Source organism: Pelmatolapia mariae, linkage group LG18 (genome assembly GCF_036321145.2).
Source record: "Pelmatolapia mariae isolate MD_Pm_ZW linkage group LG18, Pm_UMD_F_2, whole genome shotgun sequence".
NCBI classification, from domain to species: Eukaryota; Metazoa; Chordata; class Actinopteri; order Cichliformes; family Cichlidae; genus Pelmatolapia; species Pelmatolapia mariae.
The window spans coordinates 35,341,616-35,351,730 of record NC_086243.1 but is presented as its reverse complement, the minus strand read 5'-3'; the positions used below and the strand labels follow the sequence as shown (position 1 = coordinate 35,351,730).

At 47.2% G+C, this 10,115-nt stretch overlaps 1 protein-coding gene across 1 annotated transcript; it reads left to right on the top strand.

The window, feature by feature from the left end:
• Positions 1-881: 881 nt before the first annotated feature.
• On the top strand, positions 882-9,620 carry LOC134616374 (zinc finger protein 397-like). Its single transcript, XM_063461231.1, has 3 exons — positions 882-1,173; positions 4,190-4,789; positions 7,887-9,620. The coding sequence occupies exons 1-3, from the start codon at positions 1,002-1,004 to the stop codon at positions 8,726-8,728; spliced, it is 1,614 nt and encodes a 537-aa protein (XP_063317301.1). The 5' UTR covers positions 882-1,001; the 3' UTR covers positions 8,729-9,620.
• Positions 9,621-10,115: the final 495 nt, after the last annotated feature.

The window sequence follows — 10,115 nt, the reverse complement described above, 5'->3', positions numbered from 1 at the left end:
GTAAATATGTAACCCCCCACACTATCTCGTACCCTGGAGCCACATCTGTACAACAGATCCTGGAGGAACAGGAAATATGTGCAATAACAATGTTAAAGACTGTTTGTTATTAAATGGTTCATGATGTGAGGATATATTAAATTACATCTGGATTAAATTCAAAGGATTTTGATCAACTAAGCATGTCTAGAATGATGTGAGCCGTCTTTCCGACAGACAGGACTACGTGACATCGGCTGGGATTAGAAAGTGTGTGATATCAGGCAGATTTTCTGGAAAACATTCATGAGTCCATACGTTGTTCCCTCATTATCCACCTTTTCAGGGCACAGACACTGACTCGTTCATCACAAGCAGCGTCTTCCGCAGCTGGAGGTTACATCCTGGCCCCCAGCAGATTTGCACATCATTAGTTTAGTCATGGAGTCACGGAGAACAGAGAACAGATCAGGGACTCAACTCAGAGTTTAAGCTGGCTCACATTTTTGAACAGTGCACCATCTGAGTATTATCACTCTGTTCACCCAGATCATTAATAAATGATGCACTAAGCTGCATCCCTGGCCTGCATGGGATGCTCTGTTATTACTACAGTTAACTGCACCTTTTGGTGCTTCAAGAGTGGAGGGAGGGAAGCGAAGGCAGGTTCTCAGTGGCCGGACGGGGCCGGTTCAGTGGAAACTAGACTAAGACTGGGTGACAGGAGAAACTGGCCTAATGCAGTTTTCACTCAGGCCAAACGTAACTGAGCCAGAAGTGCAACAAGTCGCCCAAATGCGTCTGTGATGCGGAGTGACACATGCAGTGTATGTCTACAAATGACCTGCAGGGGGCAGCGGTGCGCCTGCGCTGAGTTTAGTCTGCCGTAAACTCTGCAGGAGAAGAAGAAAACCCATTCATGGTTTATTGTTAGCTTAACTCATCTGAGGGCTGGGGTGGAAGGCGGTGGGGTTTTCTTTCTTACCCTGTTTCAGGCCAGTGTTTCCGCAGGTGCAGTAATAATGACCTTACTTCGGGACCTGAGACAGTTTATTAACGGCCGACTAACTGCTGCTGCTGAAGAAATATTCCTGGAGTTTGAAAAAACGATCGTCCAGTACGAGGAAGTGATCGACCGTCAGCGCAGACTGCTGGATATCACCTGGAAGCCTCAGATAAAGCTCCACAGAATAGGTGAGTCCACGCTCAGCTTGAAAAACACTTCACGGAGGATCCTAACCGGAGCTCCACGGCACATTTACTCAGCCAGGAGCTGAACGCGAGCTGAGAGCTGCGGGACAGTAGGCCATGTATTTCCTGCGGGGTTTGAAAGAAACGAGTGAGGCCGAACTAACATGGCTGTGATCGGCACAGAGTCCGTGGGCCCAGCAGCACGCAGAGCTGGGCCGGGCAAGAGCCGCTGTCAGCGGACAGAGAGGTGGCGATCCGCGTTCAGCTCTGGTTTTACGCGCGGGGTGATTGATGGAAGCAGGAGTGCTGGGGCCAGGGTGGGGGAGAGGGTCACGTCATTAAATACCTCTCACCTGACCTACCTGAAAACAATTCCAGGTGAAAGTTCGACCTCTGGCTATCTGCAAAGTGTCAGGTCCCTGCTGTCATTGGTGCTCTCAAACATCCTTGAAGGGTTGGAGGGAGGGCTGTTTAAGATTTCAGCATCTATAACGCCCCTGAGCTCGGTCCTTCACAGGGTTCAGGGTAAATATCTGCTTCCATGGCTCAATGAACCCCTCAAGTTTTTGTTCTACAGCAAACGACGGAGGCATGTAACCCTTAGTGACCCTGTGAGATAGTCCTGAGGGTCGTTACATGAGTCAAGGTGTGAAAATGTGCTTCACACCGTGACTACCATGACCCAGATGACCTACACAGACATGTACACGTCCTCCCAGATATGAGACACGAATCTCCTCAGGGTCGCACCAGGAATTAGTGTAAAGTCTGTAAATCAGACACGTGGAGCTTCCTGCTGTGCAAACCAAGTGTGAATAAGAGAGAAGCAAAAAAATAGTAACTTTTACACACAAGGCGCAAAATATTCTTTTAAACAGTCGGCCGCATGTCTTCACACTTATTAAAGCCTGAATATGAAAACATTTTCATCCAGCCTGTGTGATATTCCCCAGTTATGACACAGTGTACCAAAACCAAACCGACTGTTTTAGAAAGACCACGTTTCTGTTCATAACGTATCCGAAATCTGTGACGGTCTTTGCTCTCATTTTTCAAATATACATCTATGAAACACTTTGTCTTTCTCAATAGAGCCTCACCTGTGGGATTGTCACAGGGAACTGTGGGGGGCCTCATGTGACCAAAGTGCTGTCAGTAATGGAAGTAAACACTAAGCACTTAAAGTCAAAGTCAAAGTCAGTTTTATTTGTCAATTTCTTCAGATGTACTTGCCATACAAAGGAATTGAAATTACGTTTCACACTGTCCCATGCGTAGACATAGACAACAATAAAGTGCAGATGCACAACTTAGAAGGCACATCTGTAACAGTGCAGATGGAACGGAGCAGTTTTGCTCGTACATCATATGGTTTTGTACAGATGTCCATGAAAATGCAAACAAACACATAATCAAAGCATTAGGGCTGCATCCAAGAATCCCTCTGTTTGAAGAGTCGCTCGTGTTGTTGGTTCCTGCAGCTGCGACGGGGGTTTGATGTCATTTGATGTCGTGCATGATTAATAGTGCAATCCACCCGCTGTAGCTCTGATTGTTGATTGTTTGGTGGCTCAGAGAGGAGAGTGCAGCTGCAGCTCAGGAAAGAGGAAGGAGACAAAGAGAGACACCAGGGAGTTTGTTTATTTTCCACTTCCTGCTTGAAGACAGAGCAGCGCCTATAAATAGCAGCAAGTAAAGAATCACATTTGAAGGCGTTACTCTGCGACCTGTGACAAACACGTTGTCATTAATGTGTCGTAGATGATGAAATTGCAGTAAATGAAAGCGTTGAATGGAGAGGCCGGAGAATCAGTGTGTCTGGAGATTACTGAGAAGCCAAATGAGGAAACGGGCTTGACTGTGTTAACAGTAGCAGCTCTGCTCGTGGTCACCTTCCTGTTTTTATTATTGAGCAACTCTGAGCCCAGATAAGAGGAAGTAAAGCTAAATGAAGAATCAAAGCGGTACCAGTTTCTTTAAAAACATCACTCAGTCAGTCAGTACATCCCCGACTGACACATGTTAATCAGTAACATGCAGACCACACTGATACCTGGTTTTTCACCTTTTCTGTTCCAGTATTTACTTTCCTTTTACTGACAGCAGACGCTGAGCCACGTCACTCACAACAAGCAGTCTGTGGTTGAAAAGCCTGAGATCCCTGAAATTTGAACCCTGCTAATGGTTTCACACTCAGCTCAGTCACAGTTGGATCTCACACAGACACACATCCATCTTTATCGGTACATGAATCCTATAATTACTCCTTATCAGAACTTTAATCGCTGCCTTTTTGCTGACCCAGTAATTTGAAATATCTTTGAGCCTTTCCGGCCCAGATCTCCGCTCCTCTTCGGTCTGCTGGTGATGCGTTCAAGGACTCGTTTAAATGCAGAAAACAGCATTTGCTGCATACAGTAGCCTGCAGTTACTAATGCCTGGGATTTTGACTTGATCACAGACTTATATTCAGAACTGAAGTTTGTGCATGAAACGTTAATGCTGTCTGACTTTTTCCGGTCATAAACTACAGTTCAGTCAGCCATCGATGTGCAGAAATATGCTGTGTACCGTCACACTGACACATTTCTTACTCGCCCTGTTCTGTGTATGAACTGTTACTCATTCATAAAGCTACACTGCGCAAGCTGACATTTTTTAACCACACTCGAGTCCCTGAAACCAGTTTTGCAAACCTTTGCAGAACTGTGAGGTTTCCTCTGTTTACTGTTGCTGCTGCTGTGGTTGTTGTGCTCCTGGGACTCTCTCAGAAAAGACTAATTTAATCTCAAACAGAATTATCGATCAATAAAGTTTAAAAGGATAAAACACACCTGATAGGAGGTAAAGTTTGTGGGTCAAAAACGGGGACGTGCAGCTAAAAGTATTTTGTACTCTGAGTTTGCAAATGACACACATGAAGCCGATTATCTGATCGTTAAATTCCAGTTGTGTGCATGAGCAGATGTTTGTCTGTCATCGCACCGGTGACCTTTCTTTTCTCTCTCTGTCCCTCCAGGCCTCCCACAGCACCATGACTCCAACAGAGAGAAACTTCCTGCAGACCAGGAGAAGCTCTCCAGCCTGGAGCAGGAGTCACAACATGATCGTAATAAGGACGAGGCTCCTTCTGAACAGGAGAACTCCAGCCTGAAGCTGAATCCTCCTCAGCAACATGACTGTAATAAGGAACAGGTTCTTCCTGAGCAGGAGGGGAACTCCAGTCTGGAGCAGGAACCTCTGCAGGTTAAAGAGGAACTGGAAGAACTCCACGCCAGCCGGGCGGAAGCAGCGCCTCCGCAGATTAAAGAGGAGCAGGAGGAGCTCTGCACCGCCTACGAGGCAGAGCACCTTATAGTGAAGGAGGAGGACGATACCTTAATGGTGACTCTTACTTACGGGGAAAGTGACAGTGAAACAGAGCCAATCAGCGAGCAGCTCCTGTCTCACAGCCCGCCTGCAGCCGAGAGCCGAGATCAGGAAGAGAGCACGAACGTAGCCTCGGGATCGAGCGCAGACGCGGAGCCAAAGCCAACGAAGAGACTGGCTAAAAGCAGAAGTCACAGTGACAGTGCAGAGCGCGCTCCCATGTCAGAGAGTCAGGGTAATACAGACGCAGGTAAAAAGCCTTTGAAATGTTACGTTTGTGAGAAAGTTTTTAAGGATAAGTCCCAAATAAAAAGACACGTCAGGATCCACACGGGCGAGAAGCCGTTCACGTGCAGCACCTGCGGGAAGAGGTTCTATCAGATATACTTACTGAAATATCACGAAAGGACTCACACGGGCGAGAAGCCGTACTCCTGCAAAATATGTGCGAAAAAGTTCAGGTGTAGCGACAGTCTGTTGGTGCACATGAGAATCCACACGGGCGAGAAGCCGTACGGGTGTAAAACGTGCGGGAAGAGATTCATCTGCACGTCAAATCTGAAAAGCCACACGAGAATCCACACAGGCGAGAGGCCGCATTCCTGCAAAACCTGCGGGAAGAGCTTCACTCAGAGGGGCAGCCTGACCGTCCACATGAGGACGCACACGGGCGAGAAGCTGTATTCCTGCAAAGCGTGTGGGAAGCGTTTCTGTCAGAGCGGGACGCTGCTGATCCACATGAGGACGCACACGGGCGAGAAGCGCTACTCTTGTAAAATTTGTGAGAAGAACTTTACCCAGAGCAGTCACTTGTTGCGCCACATGAGGACTCACGCAGACGAGAAGTCGTCCTGAAATCTCTGCGGGGGGCCGGGGTGAAAACGCCCACCTCCCGGGTAATAAGCAGAGCGTGCAGGGCACGGTGCAGGGCGGAGTCATAAAACCTGGCTTTGGCCCGTGTTCGGCTGAAGAACAGCACTGCATTTGTAGCTTTCACAGTATCGCTTTTGTTCTAGTATTTAGGAAAGTGTCCGACACTGACCCGGTCGCCGCCTCTGAAATCTTAAACTCAAACATTCAGCGACGGTGCGCTAACGTCTGCTGTTACAGTGGATTCATACTGCTCAGCTGCATGTTTTTAATACAGTCGCTTTGCATGATTCTCTGCTCAAAGTAATCCTTACCTGACAGCGAGCTGTGATGCAGTGTCCTGCCTCCCTTTAAGCTGACTTTTTTTTGATTGGCTGCCCGTTATTGTTGTATGGAGGGTGTCAGAGGCAAGACTGAACATCAGTACAGGTATTAGAAAGAATAACCTTTTAAAAGCGGCGATTCTCAGGCTACGTCCACACGTACACAAGTATTTTTCTAAATGGAGATATTCCATTTTCAATGAACAAAAAATGTAAAAAATGCCATCCACACGCGCATGTTTGAGATCTCCGTCCACATGTAAACGCAAAAAATGAAGTCAGACGCTGTCGAGAACATGCCAAATCCTAACCGTGCAGAAATGTTGGCCAATCAGAAGTCTTGAAGCCGAGGAGGAAAAGAGTAAACAAAGATGGCGCATGGACACAGAAATGAGTCGTACGTGTGGACAGACATTATTCCTCAACATCACACTGGAAACAGGAAAAAAAACAAGAAAATGTGTAAGCGTGTAAATACTGCAGATAGTGCGACTAACACCAACAGTTTTTTGTGTCTCTCCACCGTTGTAGAAATCCATCTCATGTAAACGAAAAAAAAGGCGCACACCTCTGACGCTGCGAGACTAAATCTGTTTTCCTCGTCCACACGTAAACACAAAAACTGAGTTTTTGAAAATCTCCACCCTGCGAGGAGTTTAAAAAAATCTCCGTCTTCAGTGATCCAAACGCCGTTTGGAGGATGAAAGGCCAAACGCAGAGAAAGAGCTGCATTTTCAAAACTGCCCGTGTACGTGTGGACGCAGCCTCAGTGCTGCAGATCTCCAGACTTTCAGTAAACGCGCCGATGCATTTTTACCAAACAGAAACTTAAACTGAGGATATTTAGGATCTTTTTTAATATTTAAAAAAAAAAAAGCAGTTCGTTAAGATTCGCACCGTCGCACAGACGAGCTGGTTCTGTTCGTGGTGTCAGATTAGCTGTCGCTGCAGACTGGGTCGAGACGCTCTCTCCTTTGGCTCATCTGAAACTTTAATATTCACGTCTCTATTTTAAACTGCATAAAAACAGAGCGCGGGCTCATTACTGACATGTGTCTGCGTCTAACTTCGTTGTGAAATCAGCCAGAGCGAGCCGGGCTGTGTGTCTGTTCACTCTTCTGTTGCTTTCACAGTTGTTGTGTTGCGTTGTTGTCTTCTCTGTACTTTTGTGGAGGATTGCAGTACAAGAGCAGCGTGAGAACGAGCTCCTGACCTGATGATGACACGCGTACATTACATGTGAACTGGACGGCGAGAACATTTTGTTAACTCACTGATGATTGAGGCTGTTCTTTCATTTCTACTCTGTAAGGGCGCTGAGTCCCACATGCTCTTTCTGCCAGTGTTCTGTTACTGTGTGTGCCACTCTCCCAGAGAATAAACATGCAGATCCAATCCCTGCGGTCACTGGTGTTTTTTAACCCACGAGCAGCCAGTTTGGAGCAGACGCTGTCTTTGATGAGGTTTGTTGATTTCTGTCGGCGATCATGCAAACAGGTTCATTTCAGAGTCCCTGCAGTGTGCTCCTGAGGAGTAGAAGGAAAAACTAGAAAGTGGGATTCAGGAGATCATCCAAGTATTCCTTCCTCTCCAGCTGACGTCAGGAGCGCTCCGTCTCCACAGTTCATAGAGTGTGGGCAGAGAACCGCTTCCCCCGCCTGAGTGGCCTCGAGGTCGGCTGGAATTCCTGCTCCAGCAGCCGCATCAGCAGTGGAAGATTTTCCCCAGTCTGATCTCCCAGCTCCATCTCCAGCTGGCTAAATAAACTTTGAAAATCTTTCTCGTGGATGCCTGGATGTTACACGTCACTGGAGAGCTGATTTTACAGTCACTTTGTTTCCTGATGGAAGCTGAAGGCGGATTTCTGAAGCAGCTTCTGGACGTCAGACTGAACAACCAGGCAGAGACGTGATGTCAGTCTTGTTGTGCAAACACAAAGCTGAGTGCAGACGGCGGTGTCGCCCTAAAGCCCGTTTCTCCACCGAATTATGGAGACAGAAGCTGCTCTCTGAATCCTGAGCTATTATTTTCTTATTTGATCATTCACACATAATCTCAGAGTCATACGTTACCCCACAGAGCTCTAATAATTATAAGTGAAATATTTCTCCGGTGTTTTTCTGTCATCACATTCGTGTCATTTTGTCCCTCCAGACCTCCGACCGCGACACCTCTCCGAGGATGAGGAGGTTCTCGTGAACCAGGAGAGGGACTCCAGCCTGAACCAGGAGGAACCAGCAGCTCGACAGATCAAAGAGGAGGAGGAGGAGCTCAGCATCAGTCAGGAAGGAGAGCTGCTCGTTCTGGACGAGGACAGCGATACCATCATGGTGACTGTTACGTACGGGGAAAGCGACGACAGCGACCCCGAACCGGAGCGGGAGCAGCTCCCCTCTCACAGCTCTCCTGTAGCCGAGAGCCGACGTCAGGACAGAGGCAACCACGTGGAATCGGGATCGGCTGTGCAAGCGATGTACAACAACGTGGACAACGCCCTGATATTTAGCGGTCCTGTTTACATGCAAGGCTTTAGGAATGAACCTCTGATGATGCAACAAGACATAATCGACCCGGACGAGAAGCCGTATCCCTGCGAAATATGCGGGAAACACTTTCGTAAACGTTTTAATCTGGAGATCCACATGAGGGCTCACACGGGCGAGAAGCCGTTCTCATGTAACGTGTGCGGGAAAGGTTTCACTCGGAAGGACAGCGTGATCCTGCACATGAGGACCCACACGGGCGAGAGGCCGTTTATCTGCGGCTTCTGCGGGAGGCGGTTCGGTCGGAAGGATAATTTGGCCTCCCACATGAGGATCCACACAGGCGAGAGACCTCATTCCTGTAAAATTTGCGGCAAAAGTTTCTGCCAAAGTAACGACTTGTTGCGCCACACGAGGACTCACGCCGCCGAGAAGCCCGTTCCCTGCGACATATGCGGGAAAAGATTTCGGGACGCCTCGACGATGAATTTCCACAAAAAGAGGCACAAGTGAGAAGTCCCGAAGTGTTCAGGACTGAAACTGAAAACTGTTTAATCTTTGTACAAGTAAAACACATCACATGTATGCTGTGTAACGTCATATCTCTCTACCTCTGTTACATGTGGGCTGTGGACTGTTTGGACACATTTTGTCTTCCTGTGCGTTTTGTGACTGCATCAACTTTGAATCATTTTAGGCTTTAGAGGCGTTACTGACATATTACAACATAGACCTTAGGTACAAACTTTATCTTCCTCTGTCTGGATTATGTTTGCTTGTATCTGCAGCCGCATGAAGGTGAGGATATCTGAGCTGTAAGCAAAAGGTCAGAGTCTGAAGGTGTGATCAGAATATCTGAAGTATGAAAATGCTCCCAGTGGAAGGACGGCCCCAGAAACTGCGTGGTGATACAGACGTGTTGTGCATTAAGTGCCATTGAAGTTTCTGCAGCATCAGCAGAGGTGGCTGAATTCTCCGGATACTAAGGAAAGGTCATACAGTGCTTCCTTCACTACTTCCTTTAGCAGAGGATCCTTTAGGGCACAGGTGTTGAACTCCAGGCCTCGAGGGCCGGTGTCCTTGATCCAACACAGCTGATTTAAATGGCTGAATTATCTCATCAACATGTCTTGAAGTTCTCCAGAGGGCTTGTAATTAACTAATCAACCTAGCCCTAACTAACCCTGACGCAGGGTGATGTCTAAAACCTGCAGGACACCGGCCCTCGAGGCCTGGAGTTCGACACCCCTGCTATAGGAAAACGAGATGATGCCGTCCCGTTTCGGGAAACGAGCGATCAAACCAAGCGATGTGACTCAGATCATGAAAATGTTAATCCTGTGTTTTCCATTTTATTCTGATTTGTTTGACCCTTACAGGCTGTGATAAACCCTCAGCTGAAGTATGATCATCATATTGTGATATAAATAAAATCTGCTTCTTGTAAAGTTGTGTTGTGCGATTTAATTTATATTTAATTTAATAATCCTAATTTGTTAAGATTGAGCTGTATAAAAGTATCAGTGTGGGTTTAGGGTTCACAGTCATTCAGACTCATGGCTGAAGTCTGTCCTGAGGTTATGCTGGGTCTCTGCAGCAGGAGGTGAGCGGACAGGAAGTGCAATTAACCAGAATGTGAGAAACATCTGATTTCTCTTTATGGGCTGCTTTTAACGTTAAGTAAATCTGAATAATCTTGATGTATTAATACAGCCTGCATGAAGCAACATTGTTCACAGAATTCATGATGACACGTTTCTAAGATATGCCCAGAAACACACCCTGCATGGCTGAACTGGTACCAGTAAACTGATAAAGCTTCCAGCCTTCACAACGTGCTCAAGCCTGTAACAGCACAGGTGGGCTCGGAGCATGGAGGGATCTCGTCTGGTCCTCACGA

What these genes read in the sequence shown, in the direction of transcription:
- LOC134616374 (XM_063461231.1), top strand. Translation starts at nt 1,002, where the DNA reads ATGACCTTACTTCGGGACCTGAGACAGTTTATTAACGGCCGACTAACT. An exon ending in GATAAAGCTCCACAGAATAG is followed by an intron (nt 1,174 to 4,189) that starts GTGAGTCCACGC and finishes CTGTCCCTCCAG; the next exon opens with GCCTCCCACAGCACCATGAC. An exon ending in TCAGGGTAATACAGACGCAG is followed by an intron (nt 4,790 to 7,886) that starts GTAAAAAGCCTT and finishes TTGTCCCTCCAG; the next exon opens with ACCTCCGACCGCGACACCTC.